The 19,015-nt window shown below is 43.0% G+C and overlaps 3 protein-coding genes across 5 annotated transcripts; 1 reads left to right on the forward strand and 2 right to left on the reverse strand.

Moving 5' to 3' along the window:
* Nucleotides 1–1,094: 1,094 nt before the first annotated feature.
* LOC135633632 (hydroquinone glucosyltransferase-like) lies at nt 1,095–2,738 on the reverse strand. The gene has a single exon (XM_065143333.1). The coding sequence runs from the start codon at nt 2,637–2,639 to the stop codon at nt 1,197–1,199; it is 1,443 nt and encodes a 480-aa protein (XP_064999405.1). The 5' UTR covers nt 2,640–2,738; the 3' UTR covers nt 1,095–1,196.
* Nucleotides 2,739–7,022: 4,284 nt separating this feature from the next.
* Nucleotides 7,023–9,482, forward strand: LOC103977020 (abscisic acid receptor PYL8). 2 transcript variants are annotated; one of them, XR_010495076.1, is made up of 4 exons: nt 7,182–7,603; nt 8,031–8,246; nt 8,962–9,386; nt 9,433–9,482. XR_010495076.1 is itself a non-coding variant. In XM_009392404.3 (3 exons), exons 1-3 carry the CDS (start codon nt 7,412–7,414, stop codon nt 9,175–9,177), a joined length of 624 nt encoding a protein of 207 aa, XP_009390679.2. In that variant the 5' UTR covers nt 7,023–7,411; the 3' UTR covers nt 9,178–9,482. The 2 variants fall into 2 exon arrangements, 1 of the variants encoding a protein (XP_009390679.2); XM_009392404.3 differs by having other exon boundaries at nt 7,023–7,603; nt 8,962–9,482.
* Nucleotides 9,483–9,710: 228 nt separating this feature from the next.
* On the reverse strand, nt 9,711–18,604 carry LOC103977018 (probable protein phosphatase 2C 52). 2 transcript variants are annotated; one of them, XM_009392403.3, is made up of 9 exons: nt 18,236–18,604; nt 17,727–18,080; nt 15,747–15,874; nt 15,558–15,656; nt 15,298–15,456; nt 13,938–14,024; nt 13,562–13,653; nt 11,028–11,102; nt 9,711–10,134 (listed from the first exon to the last, which is right to left on the reverse strand). In XM_009392403.3, exons 2-9 carry the CDS (start codon nt 17,993–17,995, stop codon nt 9,970–9,972), a joined length of 1,074 nt encoding a protein of 357 aa, XP_009390678.2. In that variant the 5' UTR covers nt 17,996–18,080; nt 18,236–18,604; the 3' UTR covers nt 9,711–9,969. The 2 variants fall into 2 exon arrangements, with proteins under 2 accessions (XP_009390678.2, XP_009390677.2); XM_009392402.3 differs by having other exon boundaries at nt 17,727–18,604.
* Nucleotides 18,605–19,015: the final 411 nt, after the last annotated feature.

Here is a 19,015-nt window from a genome sequence, read left to right on the forward strand (position 1 = left end):
GGGGGGGCATATGATATGGCAAAAAATGGCAATGTGACACGTCATCCCCCTGACCAACGCACTGCCCGAGCCTCGCCATACCCTGCAGCAGCTCGGCCTCCCACGCAACCAAAGGTACAGTCCTGCCCTGTAGACAGCTACATCAGGTAACATCAAACCTCCTCTATAAATACCCCCGAGCCCTTGGCAAAAGGGGGGAGCACACACTCAACAGACGGAGGTTTCTCCTCCTCCTAAACCCCCTCCGCATCTTTCTCTAACTTGATCGTCGGAGGGGTCGGGTCGAGCACCCCGGCCCGACCTGTGTGCAGGTGCGAGACGGTGTCGCCTCTTCCTGGCGCTGTGGCGGAGCTTCTTCCCGACCGGGACGACCCGAGCTTCTTCCCGACCGGGACGACCCGAGCTGCCTCCCAACCCGACCGGGTGACCCGAGCTGCCGAACCGACCTCCCGACCCGAACCACCGAGCTCGGCCGCCGGGAGATCTCGAGGAGCGCCCCCAAGGAGATCACCGCCTTCCGGACCCGAACCAGGCCGCGACGGCCCCGAGGCCACGGCTAAAAAAGTTACTTACACTAACAACTACCATGTGCGTATATTATCTTAGCAATTAGAGTTGAAAAGCATGCATTACCATCAAACGAGTATACCGGCGATGATCACTCGATTAGGGTGTAATCGTCTACACACATATTTATGTGAACCACATCAAGTACGCCGCCAACCACTGATTCTGGATTGCTGTAAAGCAGAACCCTCCAAAAAAACGCTTGGTTATCTTACGTTGTGCTGAGGTTCTCATGACCCCGCACGACACCTATGCTGGCCCATTCGGGAAGACAAAACTTTCTTGGTCGACCTTTCTCCGTCATTAATCTGATCCATTTGCTGCCACATGGCCCCAATAATTCCCAAATAACTCGGCTGCTCCTGCAATTGACCCCTTGGAGCCACCAATTTAGACTACCTGATGAATGGAGCTTCCATCGCTGTCTACCCTCGTCGTAGAGGAAAGATGCACATCAATGCTCTAGAAGACTACCAAGTCCATGCGAGAAACAGTAGAATAGAATATAGATTGCAACCCATAGACGATGATCTAAAGGGATAATAAAATTAAAGCAAGCAACGAAACAAAGGTTGATGGTCTGTCTTCTACAACGACGAATTACAACAGTAGGTGGTGGTGAGTAGAGATCAATTCGTGGTCTTCCACTTGCTGGCTACCTCGGCCAGGGCCTTGTAAGCGGCGCCGCCCTCCTCCAGGCCGCTGGTTGCCGCCTTCCTAAGCTCCGCCACCCGCTGCCGCGCTGCCTTCCCCTCCTCCCCCTCCATCAGCTCCCTCACCGCTCGCGCCACCTCCTCCCGCGGTACGAGCCCTCCCTCCGCCGCGCCTTGCGGCCGCAACGCGATCCTCGCGCCCTCGGCGAGCATCACCGCGTTCTGCCGTTGCTCGGCGAAGAGCGGCCACGCCACCATCGCCACCCCGGCCACAACGCTCTCCAGAGTCGAGTTCCATCCGCAGTGGCTCAGGAAGCCGCCGGTGGCCGCGTGCTTCAGCACCGCCACTTGCGGCGCCCACGACGGTACAAGTAGGCCCACCTCCCGCGTCCGCTGCACGAACCCCGCCGGCAGGAACCCGAAGGGGTCATTCTTGCTCCGGACGGAAAAGTAGGCCTCGCTGGCGTTCTCTCCGTCGCTCGGACTTCTGACGACCCACAGGAACCTTTGCCCACTTAACTCCAACCCAAGAGCCAGCTCCGCCGTCTGCGCCGTCGTCAGGGTCCCGCCGCTGCCGAAGGAGACGAACAGCACCGACCCGGGTGGCTGCTGGTCCAACCACCGCAAGCACTCGGCCCTCTCGTCGGTGGCTTTGGGATTCCAGCACTGCGTGAGAGGTCCGACCAGGTAAACTGGGGGTCGGCCCGGCTCGAGCTCCCGGAGAACTTTGGCGGCCTCCGGCTCGATAGCGTCGAAGGAGTTAACGAGGATGCCCTCTGCCTCCCGGTAGCGACGCGCGTGGTGGACCACCCACCTGTAGGCGTCATTGGACCGGTCCTGAATGGGGTGCAGGAGGTCTCGACCCGGGATGGGGACGCAGCCCGGGAGGCGGAGCGGTTCGGGAAGGTCGCGGTACTCGCAGGTGGTGGTGGCGTCGAGCTCGGGGAGGTGAAAAAAGAGGGAAAGAGTGAGAAGGTTGGAGGGAAAAAACAAGTATCTCGGGAGGCAGAGCTCTCGCGCCACGGTGAAGTAGTCGGTGCCGAAGAGGTCGACGACGAGAGCCACGAGGTTGGCGGACGACTTGAGGCCGGAGAGGGCGTCGCGGAGGTGCGCAAGGGAGCGGGAGGCGGCGACGGAGATGATGGTCTCGATGTGCGCGTCGGAAGGGAGGTCGTCGAGAGGGACGGAGGGGAGGGCGAGGGAGGAGATGGAGTCGGAGAGGGAGGAGAAGAGGGCGTCCTGGGCCTTGGAGGCGGAGCTGGCGTCGAGGGTGACGATGGTGACAGAGAATCCGTGGTGGGCGACGAGGAGCTTGGCGAGCTCAACCAGGGGGATGAGGTGGCCCATGCCCGGAGTGGGCAGCAGCACGACGTGGGGGCGTTGCGGGGTTGGGGCAGCTACTCCACTGCCGTTCTCCATGGCCAAAGCGAGCGAGGGTTGTGGTCGTTAAATGGTCTTGGCAGTGCTGGGTATGACCGAGGGAGGAGGAGGTGGCGTGGTGCGTGCTTTGTATCGCCGCTATATATAAATCGGACGGGATGCTCTCGGTCGGTTGTGTCCGTATTGGACAGACGTGAGTGCGATGGGACAAGCTGGGACGGGTGGGACAATGACAGGAGGGGAGAGAGATCGGGAGAGATGATGATGTAAGGATAGAGTAAGGCTTATGCGAGAGAGAGAGAGAGAGAGAGCGCGCGCTCTGAGATGGGGCGTGCATGAGCTATTTTGATGAGCGAAGTCTGGTACACCCAAAATAGGGGGCCACAACAATAATTTACCGTCTTACATGGCTTTCCTATATTTATGCATGCGGACCAATTTCAACAGATCCGATCAGGTCGGCTCAATCTTGATCGCAAATCGGAACTAATCCATTCGGTCCACAGAATATGATGGACAGATCAACCATCATCACCAGAATATGGTTAGTGAAGTGTCTTAATTAGAACAATATAGAAATGAAGATGGGTTAAAAATAATAGCAATAAATTTTTTTGTTTATTATGTTAATAATAAATATTTAATTTAGAAATTTAAATTAATATGCTTCGGGTGTTAATTTAACCCAGAAAGATAGAGCGCTAATTGTGTCTGTCGGTTGATAGGTTGGCCTCGACACATCCCAAATTACATTTAAATGTGGCTCAAAACCAGAAGAGAAGGAGACGCGCTACCGACCGATTCGGATGGATAACATTTGGATTGCGGCGGGACCCACTCGCGAATCGACTCGATCCACGATGCCATGTTAGCTTCCGATTTTGGCCCGCGTAATGAAATGGTGATGCTGACCTGCTGCATTCTGATTGGCTCGTCCTATTATCGGCTGATCTCATGTCGTAGCGAATCCTAAGCTTTGATCGAAGTGAGAGATGATTGGTCGTCGTTCAGCGCTGTATGTAAATGGTAACATCAAGTTTCGATTGCTTAATGGTGAGAATAGGATGCTCTGAGGTCCACTCGAAAAGTGGCGTAACCTATTTATTTGCTGGTGTTGGATCGACCCACACTTAATGGTGGGAGAACCTTCGAGTGGGTTGAATGAAAGAGAAAGAAGCACCAATTGGGTTTCGCCATCACCAAATGGTTCCCATCCCGATGCCCGATTAAGTACGATTTCAGCTGGTAGAGAGAGTAGCAGTACTTGTGCGAATGAATATTAAGCGACACTGATTTCCGAATAGTTATGTCATCCTTAGGTGCATCTCGCGAGGCATTTGCGTTATCACTATTCGTGTGTCTCACCAACTCCGAGACCGAGAAAGAGAGCATTTTATTTCTCAGCCAATTAAATCTAATTTTTTTTTATATATTGAATATACTTTTCTCCCTAAAATTCTTCGAATCATCGGCGACTACATTTTACCTTTTTGTTATATTGTCATACTGTAAATACTGAAATCATGTAATTTATTTTGTTGTGTCTAAATCACTTGAATGATCTCGAGATAATGAGATACGCACATCAATGAATGAAAGTGTCTGTGTCACATATATTATCTTCTGACACACAGTCCAATCTTAAATTAAGACCATACACATTTTGTATGGGGGGCAATCTATTTGTCCACCATTGTAGCATGGTAGTCTTCGCCAGCACCATGCTTCTAGATTTTATAATAATACATACATGATATATATATATATATTTTTTATAAATTAATTTTAAATTTATTTATTTATTTATTATGTGAGATTAATTAAGATATTATAATCTCTTCCACTTAATTAAGATATTTGAGACATAGTCGAATAGTGATTTTTTATTCGAGTCTCTTGGCATATTTTAATATTAGATTGATTCTTATATTATTTTTTACAACCAAAGTTTGATGAACTAATTGAACTATCAATTTTTTTATTAATCAAAATATTTAAATTGAATTGATGATAGTATACTCATCAGATTCTTATAAATCAATTTTAATCTTATTGACTTTGAACTAATTGAAATATTTAACGATGATTATGATCTATTCTATGCTAAACTTTATTTAAATAACTAGTGGATGGAATGTGGTGTCCATTTTTCTCTTCATCTGTCCATCTTGACAATGAGAAAAAAAAAAAAAATAAAGTTTCCATTGCTTTGCACTAATTCTGAATTAGTGGTGTGATGATGTGGATCCAATTAAATTGCTTGAACAGAATAATATCAAGGCAAGAAAGGTTCCTCCTTTGGTGGTTTTGCTTGAAAGGATGAAACAATGTGCGCACAAGACTCCAAAAGACTTTTTTGTGTGATGAGGATTTCTTGATGTGGAACAACTTACCACTAGGAAATCAAGAGATTGGGCTTATAGTCAACTCATTGTATTATAAGATGAGGTGCATTTTCGCATCAGCTCTGAATCTTTTATCCTACTACAGCGGGGCACTGAAACCTTTGAATTCCACCTCATCATCATCTCAAGCACGAATCTCAACCTCCCTCTTATGTTTTCTGATTCCAACTGTTTCCTATCCCAAATGCACTTCTGATAGTTTGACCTCTGCATAATTCTGCAGCTTCTCTGCTCTCCTCTTTGGCGGCAGCAGTGTCCACCGTTCGATCCCAATTGTCTCCTGCTGCAGGAAGAGAAGTTCCACTTTGTCGCTAAACCATTTAACATTTGCAAGGGTGATAAAGAGGAGGAGCACGCAGAAATTCTCGTGCATTCCATGCATCATTGCCTTGCTGAATCGCCTTCTTCTGTACGCTCGGCATGGCTTTCCGGTGGTCAGATGCAGGTGGGAGAATCTACCTCTCGTCACCATCAATGTGCTTAGAATGAAAGACCTTCTTAACCCAAAGTGAGTTTTGAGTGATAAGAATTGAAATGATGCGCTTAATGCAAATGACCTTTTTGTTTCGGATGCCAAAGGCCACCTTTGATCTTTTGAAAGGGTCAAATGGTATCCCAACTAAGCAAGTACATCTTCTTGTTATTCTTATTATCATTCCAGAAAAATTCAGCTGAAAGCTTGAAAATTTTGGAAATGAGTTTAGAGTAGAATAGAGTTGGGAAGAGTAAGGAGAGAAAGACAAAACTCTCGCTTTGGGGGGTCAACAAGATCTGAGGGCTACCAAAGAGTGCTGTACTATTAGGCAAAAAGAGAGAGAGAGAGAGAGAGAGGATGGTTTTCGTATCAAGATCATCAGGACCATTAGGGCACTTAATGGTGTGAATCCTTTTTTTTTCTTTTCCTAAAAGTATAAATATTTTGAAAATAATTTGTGTTCTTATCCCCCTTATAGTTAGTTCCATTGAACCTTAGCACTAAGTCACCATCTTAGGTATAATTACCTATTGAGTGCAGAAAATTTATTGGTGAGACACTTGAGATGAGTGAGGTTTTTTTAGTCAGAGAGATTTATGTAATTCAATAAGCAAGATCTCATGCATAGTAATTTTGATTTGAACCTCAAGGCTTCTTCTCTTAGTATGAATCCATCAGGCAATGACAACAATGAAATGAAGGTGAGAAGGTCTTGGAGAAGCTGATAGTCTATTCTCAAGTTTTGAGTTTTAATAAGACTAAATACTGTCTCTTTGCACTCTTTTTTTTTTTTTATTGTATCCATATAATTCCTATGCAAAACCTTCAAAGTAGAAGGGCCTGTCTAACTGTTATAGTCATGCCATTTGTGTCTTTGAAAGCTTGGATCTCCAAAAGAAAAATAGACAAGTCGAAGTGTTGCTCCTCATTTGATTTATAGAGAATTTTAATGATAGATTGGATATACACAACAAAGAGCTAAGAGTTGGTGATGCATCATGTCCAACCTAATTCATTTCAGATGCCATCAAGGAAACGGAGTGACATGACCATATAAGCCTATCTACTAATCTATTTCGGAACACGCCAATTTGGATCCGTTCACTTAAGGGTAAGTAAGTTTCATTATCCAAATATTATTGTATGCGTTGGTTGATGGAGACGAACCGATCCTGTGCAGGTAGGGAGACGAACACATAATGGATCTCTACATTACCGTCCATCTCATTCCTTCTTTTCATCTGAACCGTTCGTATATTTAGATTAAAGAAAAAAAATTAGAATATCGGACTTTTATCTCGAACGGTTGACATCGTCAGAGGTGTGAGATGGACGGTCGTGAAGGGCCTCAATCGGTAAGCAGTTGCCATGCGCCACCCCGACCCCACCAGATGTCGGCCGATTCGGATCAACGGTCAACCACGGGAATGACGTACTGATGCCATCACCATCACCGTCCACCGGCCCGCCACCTTCCCCAGAAGCCGACATCAGGGAGAGAGGGGTTATCTTTCGACGTAAATGCCACCGGCGTCGGGGGGCAAATTACGGCTGCGACACCGCCGACGTGGACGAGCGCGACAAGGTGGTCAAGCCTTTGTGAACCGGCCTCCGTGGTCGGCTCCGACGGGGACGGCGATGGCGACGGCGACGGCGACTGCGAGGGCAAACGGAAGTGGGTGGTGTTTACGTTATATTGGTCGAAGAGGGAGGGCGTCAGTCGATTGACCGGTCAGGTGTAGATAACGCGGAGCCTAAGCCGTGGGCCCCGTCGCTGGGATTTTTGTTTTCTTTTCGTCGTTAACCCGTATAATTTGGAAGGAGGGGCGACGACACGACGGCCGAGGGGGAGATAGAGAGGTTGGTTGAGGTTTGGGAGTTTGGATTGCTTGGATTTGATCCCGTAAGATCGTTCGACGGGCGGAGTGCGGATGGTCGGGATGAACGACGGTGGTGGAGGAGGGGTGGTGAGGGTCCCGGGACTCGCCGACGAGACGAACCCGACGGGGACGGGGGGCCGGGCGGTGGAGGTGGATTACGTCCGTTGTTTCCACCGGCACGAGCCCAGTGAGAACCAGTGCAGCTCCGCCGTCTCCAAGCACATTAAAGCCCCCGTCCACCTCGTACGCTCTCTCTGTCTCTCTTGTACTTGGTCATGGATTTTCTTACGAATTTCATATTTGATACCAAGAAAACAAGAAAAATATGCCGAAAAATTGCGTTTTTTTTTCCTTGCCAAAGTTGGATTTTTTGTTGTTGTTGGCCGAAGCTAATTTGTGAAAGAGGCCGGGTTTCGATCGCATCTATCGTGACTGCTTTCGATTTCTTTTCGGCTTCTTTCTTATCCTTCCCGTAGAGCTTTGCTGTTGAAAATGGATTCCTAAGTAAAAAAGATGATCTTGCATGTTACACAACAGTGTCGTCTGTTCATTCTTACTGCCATGTGATGGTGTTAAAAGGAAGCTAAATCGTATTGTTCGAATTATATAAGCTGGGTGGCGTTCAAAAGTATGATGTTATGCTTCCTTCCTTCCCTGCGTGTGTTGACAGGTGTGGTCTCTGGTTAGGAGATTCGATCAGCCTCAGAAGTACAAGCCCTTTGTCAGCAGATGCATCGTGCAGGGGGGCGTCGGCGTCGGGAGCCTGAGGGAGGTGAATGTAAAATCCGGGCTCCCCGCGACCACCAGCTTCGAGAGGCTGGAGCACCTCGACGACAATGAGCACATCCTCAGCATCAGGATCGTCGGAGGAGACCATAGGCTCAAGGTGTGAATCATCTCATCATCCTATTTATGCTGCAGCCCTGCTTCTTTCTTCATCAGATGATCACCGAGTGACATCCTCATTCAGTGTTAATTTATGATATGCAAATTGGCCAAGCTATGCATAGATATTATTATGGCGGAAATAATGGTTCCTATCTCTCAAATATATATATGCTCTCTGGGTTCGATCTAAAAGATAATACTGTTGTATTTGCAGCAGCTATGTATCTTCGAAGTGTCTTTTTTTTTTTGTCTGCATGGTGATTAGCAAAATCAAAATTGGAAAAAGGGTTTCCAGTACAGTCTCAGATTCAACTGTTCATCTCTTTGGATCCATTTTATCAGTCATCACCATTACAAGTGTATCACCTCACTTTGTTTCATTTAAGAATTAGCTACTGCCTGCTGGTGAGTGGAGCCACTCACCATTTTAGGTTTGTATAGCTGCATAGTTTGGCATTGACATTCCCGATATGAATTTGTCCTCTTCATGCTTCGATCTGGTTATTATTATTATTATAGAGGTGAAACTTTGACGATGTTTCTCTCTCTCTCTCTCTCTGTTTTTATTTTAGAATATAAGGTTTGCATTTGTTATCGACCGATGAAATCGGAGAATCCTTTTACTGAAACTTAGGTTTGCATTTGTTATCTATCGACGAATCGAAGACTCCTTTTACCGAATTTTCCCTCATATATTTTCGTTTGTACTGCAGAACTACTCATCTATCATTACTGCACATCCTGAAACTATAGACGGGAGACCTGGAACTCTGGTGATCGAGTCGTTTGTGGTGGATGTGCCTGATGGGAACACAAAGGATGAAACCTGCTACTTTGTGGAGGCATTGATCAAGTGCAACCTTAAATCATTAGCTGACATATCGGAGCGCCTGGCAGTTCAGGATTACACCGAGTCGATCCACCACTAGATATAGTTTTTGTTCTGTTCCTTCTTTCTTGCTCTGAGAGCTGATTAAAATAGATCATCCACCCATGAGGTTCACTATGTGGATGTTGCTGTGTGTGAATAATACCTATGGCCGGGTTGTTTGTTCCCGGAGTTGTTTTCATGTTGAGATCATCATTAGGGCATCAGCCGTGTCAGAGTAGAGATACAAGGTGGTAAAGATCATCGGATGTTGGATCATGATGTTAAAATCTTTGGTGCATGATAGAGACTGGAGATGCACTTTGTAGTTACTATGTTGCGAATAGAAAACGGGGATTTGCCGAAGGAGACACAGATCTTATCCTCCTCATCTAAGCCTTTGATTTGGACGTGTATACCTTTCAGGGTATGGAAAGAGCAATTTTTCGCCTTTGTAACTTTTATATTGCATATATGTTGCTGTAGATATTACTTGTGAGGGCAGTGTATAAGTCAGTCTGGCAAAAGGGTTTCTGTCTGTAGGCGACATATGAAGTAGTTTCAAACAACCAAGCATTTCTGAAGTGCGAAAACTTCAACTAAAAGACAGATAAAATACAATAATCATCGATGGGTTCATTGGCACTTTGATTACCTCTCAAATCATATCCTATGATTTTATCAGCTCAAGTAAAACTGCAAACCGGGTGGAGGTTTCATACAAGTCAACTAATAGGATCTCATACGCGAAAGTTTTGTTACCTAAACACCAAATCCGAGTTCATGAAATCGTCCATATGCAGACATTATAAGGAAAAAGTTGATATAAGCTGGCAAGAACAAAACCAAATGATCAACTCTCACTAGCCGATGTGGAATCTACAGCGAGTCGGTCGTGATGGAGTCTCACCACAATGCATGTGATGTTGTCTGCACTTCCGCGAGAAAAGGCGGTCGCTGTCAACTTCCGAGCTGCGGCTTCTGGTTCTTCCTCCATTCTTGCAATGGAAACAGCATCCTTTTTGGACAGGACATGTTGCATATGATCAGTTAGAAAATTCAACTAAATACAGACAAAGATTTACAGAGGGTTTTTACGAATGTTCTCAGACAGATGGAAAATTGGCGTTATCATTTTTCTAGACCAAGATAGTGCGAGAGTTTTAACAAACAGAACATGGTGACAGAGTGACAAAGACAGACCGCAGTTAGACATTTAACTTTTTGATCTCAAAATTCCAGATGCAACTACTATATTTCAGAAAAAATTCAGGGCAGTCTGTAATGATGAGCCTCAGTACAGAATGCTTTCATTCCACGAAATGCATTGGCAAATAAAAAAGTAAAGAGACATGCATAGATTTTTTGTGGCTGTATGTAGTCTTTGGTTCAAAAGCATAAGGCCATTGATCGATGGTAGTAAAGGATGCCAATTGATTTCATGAAGTGAACGCTGCTGCATACATCTACTAGTACAGGATACATTACTATATCCCCTCGAGACTGGTTCTGGTACCAACTACAGATTGCCCTTTATGCCAATTTATAGATCAAACCAAAAGTTCAAGTCTCCAGTGGAGACTGAATCAAGGGGGGTGGTTTGAAGGAAATAACAGGGAGGGAAATTTCCAAAAGAGAGAGCATTAGTAATTTTGATAAGGTTTCAGATGTTTCTACATTGTTTGGGGATTTTCAGACATGATTTGGCTAATGGGTCATATTTCAAAAACATGCCTGCATCGAGGATTTAAGTCTTGGGCCATATTGGACATGTTACCGATATCCAACAAGCTAGCAACATGTCGAGATCCCCTATCTCAATGACACTTTAATCATCATATCATACCATGTAGCATGTTCAGACAATTTTTGACCAGATAGCCAAACATTGCAGTAAGTGGAAGAGCTAACCTCATTTGTGACGACATCCCACAGTCCATCACTTGCAAGAACAAGCAACTCCAATTCCTGATCAACCTCTTCTTCCTGCAATGATTGAAACGTGTTGAACAAAGTTAATATCGTTGTCACAATAGGTAAATGCTGTTCGTAGGCATGTAAATGTATTCCAATTCAATTTATAGTACTCTATCCAAAAAGCAACACTAGTAAACTTGTGGAGGTTTTTCTGAATAAAGTAAAGACAGCTGTGCAAAAATGGTATTACCTAAAGGATGTGACATAACATTTGTCCAATTTAATCAATTGAATTGTTGTGCATCAATTAATATAATATAATAAAATATAATAAAGGATCATAAAAAGTATCAAGTAAAGAGTCCATTCACTTGCTGAAGAAGGTGAAACATTTGGTACTCTTTGAACTTGTATATTTGACATCAAATATGTAAATCACAGATGGATGGAATGCCTAGCTCCAGACACATGATGGTGGTGCTCTTAGAAGCATGGTTTTAAGCCCTCAATCATACACCATAAAGTTAACCAAACATGGCAAAATTTACACGAATTGCAATTAGCACTGTCAAAGTTTCCACTCATCTTGTGTTTTAATAAACTTTTCACTTCAGTGGTAGCAGAAATAGAAATATCAGATCCTCATTTTTTTCTTCATAAACAAGTCTAGCATAATTTTAATTTGACATGGTAAGGAGATAGAATTATTGAGGTGACCACAGTAATGAGTAACGATACCACATAAAAGGATACTGACAATATTACAGATAATTATGGTTAGGTAAGGCTGAGGGGACACGTGTCTTGACGAAAAAAAATAGACTCAAAACCCTTCAGTATGCATCTTGTCCATTCATTACAGTCATTGAGACAGATGTTAAAACCAAGAGAAATTAAAACTGAAATAACTTTAAAAGAACAAACTGCCAAGTCAACTTGATTTGACTTGAAAACAGTGAACACTGTCAAAGAAGGCATCAAAGAGCTCAACCATAACAAATTAGGATCTTGGATACAGAATAATGACCTAGATGCAATAACAATAGAAGATCTGAGAGGATAGTTAAAATAGATGGTTAGGTACCTATAAGTAAAAGCAAGGATTACAATACCGAATGATACCGGCCGTACCGGACGATACGTACCGGTCCGCCAGCAGACCGGTACGCGGACCGCCCGCTACCTAGCGGAACCATTGATCTAGCCCCTTATCGGACGATACGAGGTTGTATCAAGCGGTAACGGTCGATATTTCGATCGTTGCCGCTTGCTACCGAGCGGTATCAGCCTGGCTGCAACGAGGGAAGAAGAAGCGTCGAGGGAGAACAGGGAGAAGGCGCTCGAAGAAGACGGAGAATCGGAAGAACCTCGACGATTCCCGATCCAGCACCATCCTCCCTCGACAATCCCGATCCAGGAGGTAACGGAGAGGTGGCGGCTCGGCTTCTTTTTTCGTCGCAGCCTTCGTCGAAGGCCAGAGACATTTGTGACCTTCGACGTCTTCGCTGAACGCTGCAAATGAGGGTCTTCTCCTTGTCTAACGCGACGAGGAGAAGAAAAGGAGACGATGTCGTCGTGGCAACGTACGCCTCCTTTTTTATTTTTTATATATTTTTATATTTTTTATATTATATATATACACATATATGTACCGAGCGGTACACCCTGGCGTACCGCTCAGTACGCCTGTACCGTACCGTATCAACCAAACTCGAAATGCCGATACGGTATGGAATTACGAACCTTGAGTAAAAGCTTTAGGTGTGTTAAATTGTTGTTCAGTAGGACAAGAAGATTGATAGATTGTTCAGAATTAAAGTAAAATGGTTAAAGTGGGAATATATCAGGAGTTTTATGTGACCACTATGATTTAGTGGTTTTAACTATCAGGACAATAAAAAGCCAACATTGTATACAAAATTAGTGCCAGGGAGATGAGGAGTAGAAGACGGTGTTGGGAGGATAGAAAATGTTGAATTGATGGAAAATTGGGTGTGACTTCAATCAAAGATATAATGAGAAGGAACATTTAAGATGGGTATGAATACGTCAAAGATTCATGGATGAAAGGTTTCAGAGGATTAATGTTTTGCCATCAAAATAGTAAAAACTGAGAAGTCTATATAGCCAACATCTTGTTTGTTGATGTTTAGAGGTTTTAACGGCACATTGTGTTCAAGGGTCCCTAGGATCTGACTGTTACCATGTTATCATGTGAATATTAGTGCAGATGGTTAGAAATGAACATATATAACTTTGTCATATCATACAGTTGTCTTTGCACCTATGTTCTATGATAATTGACATAATTTGCTGGAACCTGAACATGGTGACATGAAAGTGAGTCATTAGTTCAGTGAGAACCTAAAAGCTGACAGCTAAAAGAGCACTACACTTGGTGAATGGTAATATACTGAAGGTGAGAAGAGGATAAAACTGGAAATATGAGCTTAGGATCATAAGAGCACATTTGGACTCTACAATTAAGAAACACAAAGATTAAGAGAATTCATGGTGTACTGGATCACCTGAATCTCAGGTTCTGCCACGACATACTGCTTCAAATGGCGGTTACCAAATGCACGTGACATTGCTAGTACACCCCCTACCCTCCATGTACCTGCAAATTCAATATGCTCTCAGTCTACAAAAGTTAACATAACCCAAGCCATATTCAGTAAGCTAGGTTGTATGCCTCAGTTCATTGGGATTTAAAGGATTTCACAATAAGTTACAGGTAGAAATTTGTAATCATCAATAAAATAATTCACCTAGAGATTAATTGACTCTTAACTTAAAATATTTTTTTGCGATATCATAGCTTAAGTTAAAATTTTAATATAAATGTCCTTAGCAAACTGCATATCCTGATCAATTACCTGTACTTCTCAAACTAGGACTTACCAGCCCACATAACAAAGCCACCAGCATTTTCAATTCTGTTGCGCTCATCACTTCTGTTTGGCTTGTGATCATCAGAAAGAGCGATTGCTTCCAGAATAAATATAAAAGACAATTTAGAAATAACTTATGAAACATATGTGAGGGAATGAAAGTCAATAAGAACTGTGCAGAGGATCCATATAATTTATATAGCAACATTCCACAAAAGGACACGAGGATGAAATGTAAACTGTATCAAATGCTTCCAAAATGCCAATTAACCTTCAGAAAACATGTTTTCCAGATTCTGGGGAAATGTAAGTTTTGCTGTAAGAAAAGTTTTCCAGATTATGTCATCAAGACAACAACCAAAAAATAATATCGATAACAACAACCAGAAGCCACATAGTCCCAACTATTTGGGATAGGCTATATAATCCTGTATTGAGCTCTAAGCTCTATTCCAGAGCAATATCATTGGTCAAACTAATTCAGTCAAATATCTTTGCATTGTTTCTGATAGTTGTCTGAGAGCTTCTTTTACCTCTCCTTGCATCGCCAACTATAGTTGAATCAACTTATCTAGCTGATGCATCTACAGGTCCCCTTATGATAGGTCCATATATTTTGAGTTTACCTCATTTTACCTATGATCAGAACTAACCCGAGTTATTCACTAATTTAAAAATGTTTTATCCTATCTTTTCAAGTAATCCTTTTCATTTATTTCAATATTCTCTTCTCAGTGAAATAACCTTTCAATATGCTGTTTCTTTATTAGCCAGCATTCCAATCCATAAAGCATTGTTGATCTCACAGCTACTTTCTTTTTAGCCTAAGAGGAACATGACATTCAAACCAAACCTTGATGCCTCTTTCTAAGTTAGTCATCCTGCATTAACTCTATATAATATGTACCTTTGGCGATCTTTGATTCCCATTTAATGATCAACCCAATGCATTACTTCTGTGATAATGTTGTTGATATGCTATCCTAAACCTATTGTAATTAAAATTAGTAGTCAAATGAAATGAAATATCTTTAAAGGCAGATGCAACTTGGACAATCAAGTAAATACACGGAACTGCTTCACATGTTATACATGATATACCGGCACAAATCTAGGATAATGCCAGATTTTATGATTAAGATTATGTCTGCAATTGAAATAACTCAAATCTCAAATTTTGCAGGTACCAGTAGAACTCCATTGAAGCTATTATGAATACAATTAATAAAACAAACAGAAGAGATGTAAAAATAAACAATAACTAGCCAAGAAAGATATCAACAATCGGCATAAAATATGATTATCCAGGACATGCAAAAAGATATTCTGTCCTCTTGATGGAAAAAACAACAAATTAAGACAACTTGTACCTTCGCCTGCCTTTGACATCACAACCCGTGAATCACCAACATTGGCTACATATAACTGGTTTCCGATAAAAATAGCTGTTGAAGCGGTAGAACCATCATCTCTGAAAGCAATTCTTTCAGCTTCCAGGAAGTCTGAATCAGTTTTAAGATATGTTTCACCTGTGGTTCGCACGAAAAGATAAACCAAAGTAACACATTAAAATATATTTCATTAATCAGTTACGAAAACTCTGAACCAAAGTTAAATATCTTAAACATACTAATAGCCAATTTTGTGTCTGTCATGAACAGTGGATGTTTCATAAGGTTTTCAAATAAGTGGTCCTTCAAATATTCAGCAGCACGAGATCCACCATGACCTTCGATGTTAAGATGTCAATTGAACATAAAACTTGCAAACCAAGGAAAATTATAATAAAGAATAAACAAGAGAGCAGAAAATATCAAACCATCAAATATTCCGAAGAGACTAACAGATTGCTCATTGATGTTAGATATTTTAACGTCACAACAATCCTCCATGCTTGCTCTCCTTCCCCTAAAACTTGAATATCCATAACTCAATCTTCCATCCTCACTGCCAATCAAATAAAAGTCCATGATGTGACACGTTCAGTTTAATCTTCCAAACATAACACAGTAAAAGGAGCTAATGTAGTATATATATATTGACAATATACAAGGTTGACAAGAAAACATTTACTATATCCTAACCACTAGCAATGATGTTTACAAGTTAGGTTGTCTCTATAAGTAAAACAATGAAAGCTGCTTTTGGAATAAATATGAAGATACTGATACCCACTGCAATATCAGGAGTGCCATAGCACACCGCCACTGGGTTTGGAAACATCTCTAGCATGACAAAATATCTAGGACCTTCGGAATGCTTTGTTAGTTGGACAACTGATACAAGAACAGCACAGGTTTTGACTTGTTTAAGAAAGACCTCATTAGTACATGCAGTGATTGAAAGAGGCGCTCGGGCGAGGCGAGGCGAGGCCCGAGCGCCTCGCTAATGTCCCAGGCGGCGCGCTTCAAACAGGCGCTCGCCCGAGCCCAGGCGCTGGGCGCTTCGGGCGAGCGCCTGGGTAAACCAAGTGATCGAACCAGGATTTTAGGTCTGGTTCGGTTGTTAGTTGGTTCAATCGAATCAACTAAACCGATATAACCCTTACCCAACCCTAACCCGCTGCCGCTGCTCGTCGCTGTCGCTGCTCGCGCCTCCCGCGAGCCCTCCCGCGAGCCTTCCCTCTGCTCGCGACTCCTGCGAGCCCTCCCGCTACTCGCGACTCTCGCGAGCCTTCCCTCTGCTCGCAACTCCCGCTGCTCGCGCCTCCCGCGAGCCCTCCTAATTATTTTTATTTAAAATTTTAAATAATTATATTTATAAATTACATTATATATTTTTATATTTTAGCGCCTCGCTTCGCTCGGGTGAGCGCCTAGCGCCTCGGGCGTTTTTGGACCTTGGCGCCTTTTGGCGCCTAGCGCTTTTTAAATCACTGAGTACATGAAAGAACTTCCATCCATGTACTGCAAGAATACTTATCATGCAGCAAAAGCAATAAAGTACATGGTACAATGAGGCAAAAAGCAATACATATTTTGTCATCCTTCATGTACACAAACCAATCAAAAGCCTTGTAGCACCTATGATGATAAAAGCCACCAAGAACAAATATTATTCATAGCTAATATAAACTAAACAAAGTCACAGATAATTAGGAAGGATATTTTACAGCCAAATTCTTGTAACAGGATGCCAAGTAAATAGTACAGAAGTGTGTGTAAATAGAGTTCCCTGTTAAGTTTATTTAAAGCTTGTTGCATGAAAGGATGGAAGAAAGTTGATCTAAGGGCATATGCCCCTCTCAGTACAAGGAAACCCATGGAGAATCCTTTAAACCTCATTGTTAATAGATAAGGTATACCAATAATACATAAAGCAATTAACTCAAGAAAAAAAAAAAGATTCCAAGAGAATGAATGCTCAATTTGGTCCTTTCCCACTGGTTCGGGTTTTGGTTACACCACTTGTGTGATACAGTTAAGTGATTAGTTACTAATCTGTGTTTCCGATGACTAAAAGCAATCAGCTAGAGTACCCGAAGTTGTATCTGGTATCACCAATTAACTTATACACGATGAATATCAACACTGGTGTACATAACAGATAAACTGTTCAAGCTCAGTGTTCAAGACAAAAAATTACCCCCGTATAAGGACTTCAAAACCTTTCAAATAACTTGTACCATACAAGGAAGACTACTGTATGGTTCTGGCCTTAACAGCATGGACGCCTTACAATGATATTGCTATGACAACATGTTGTAACCGCACCAGCTATGACTCTATTGTGCATGCTCCTCATGTTTAAATTAAAAATGTAAAAAGTTGTAACACCCTTACAAACAGAAAAGATTTACCTTTTCCATCCACCGCTCACATAATCTCCATCTCCACCGCGGTCTTTTTCCTGCAACAGATTGACGATAGCTTGAGGTCCCATAGATGCGCTCGAATCGAACATCATCTTCGCAGACGCCCTGAATTTGCGGTTGTTCCAGTGACAGAAGGCTGGTTTCAGGCTCAGATCCCTCCCCCAACTCCTGAAAAGCCTCCTACTGGAAGATATATAGATCAGACCGGTCGCTGGAACTGCCAAATTTCTGAAACTAGCTCTGCATACCACCATCTAAGTGGGTTGCTGACCACCAATAGTGCCGGATAACCCACCCAAAGCGGATATGATTAGCCAATAGAGAAGAGAGATAGCGAATCTGTGAAAAAGTTGATAACTTTTAGGAAATAATCAGGAACAAAGATGCCATTTTCAGCCTCCAATCGGATCTCGCTCACAGAATTCTCCACCAAAGAATCAAGAGAGAATTGCAACAGGAAAGAACGGGCCTTCCCCAAAAAGAAAGAAGGGTACCCCAGCGGAAAGAAAAGATCTCCACGCAGAATTCAAACTCGATAAAATCCGGGACCTATTCGGGTGGAATCAGGAACAGAAAGCTTGGATGTTCGCTCCCAGGGCGGCAAAGACCCGGTTTTGGAGGAGGAACTCGGACCCGGAGGCAGAGAAGAGATGGTGAGTTTCCGATCTCCTGGCGAGCCGACGCATCCCAAAAGGTGACGAATCCTAGAGGGAGAGGGGCGCCCGCTGCCCCACTTCCTCGCCTCGGACGCTACGGGTGTCGACTGCGGAGATACAAGAGCGAGCTCTCGATATAATAATGTCCACAACATACAATTCGATGGGAGACTCGAGTGGTATGGTATGATGAATCGGGCCTTCTGGCTTTAGGGGTTGGGAAAGGGAGGGGGGCGAGGCGACGTCGACAGATAAGGAAGACAACAATTAATTCATAAAATGTCCCATTTATTAATATCAAATTAGATTTGTCAATTTCGCCCCTTTTTTTTCCTTTTCTTTTTAAGATGAAAATTTTATAATCCTTTAAAATATATTCAAATAATTAACTATAAACTCAAAAACAAAAAAAATATCCCTATCTTATGTTTCAAAGAACACATATATCTCATTTTAGCTTTTCAACAAAATCATACTTAATATTAATTTAATGAGTTCAAAAGGAATATATACTTTTGTGAGATCACTTTATATTACTGTCATTTTATAATTATTAATTTAATAACAATAACTAATAGGTTCTTTGTCATCTCAAATAACAAAACTAGTTGGTATGAT

Source organism: Musa acuminata, chromosome BXJ3-3, assembly GCF_036884655.1.
Source record: "Musa acuminata AAA Group cultivar baxijiao chromosome BXJ3-3, Cavendish_Baxijiao_AAA, whole genome shotgun sequence".
Classification (NCBI taxonomy): domain Eukaryota; kingdom Viridiplantae; phylum Streptophyta; class Magnoliopsida; order Zingiberales; family Musaceae; genus Musa; species Musa acuminata.

Bases quoted from the DNA above. Each gene is read 5' to 3' on its own strand.
- LOC135633632 (XM_065143333.1), bottom strand. From the start codon at position 2,639: ATGGAGAACGGCAGTGGAGTAGCTGCCCCAACCCCGCAACGCCCCCAC.
- LOC103977020 (XM_009392404.3), top strand. From the start codon at position 7,412: ATGGTCGGGATGAACGACGGTGGTGGAGGAGGGGTGGTGAGGGTCCCG. The intron at 7,604-8,030 runs GTACGCTCTCTC...GTGTGTTGACAG, and splicing joins TTAAAGCCCCCGTCCACCTC to GTGTGGTCTCTGGTTAGGAG. The intron at 8,247-8,961 runs GTGTGAATCATC...TTTGTACTGCAG, and splicing joins GAGGAGACCATAGGCTCAAG to AACTACTCATCTATCATTAC.
- LOC103977018 (XM_009392403.3), bottom strand. From the start codon at position 17,995: ATGGTGGTATGCAGAGCTAGTTTCAGAAATTTGGCAGTTCCAGCGACC. The intron at 15,457-15,557 runs GTATGTTTAAGA...TGCGAACCACAG, and splicing joins AGACACAAAATTGGCTATTA to GTGAAACATATCTTAAAACT. The intron at 14,025-15,297 runs GTACAAGTTGTC...TTATTCTGGAAG, and splicing joins GATGTCAAAGGCAGGCGAAG to CAATCGCTCTTTCTGATGAT.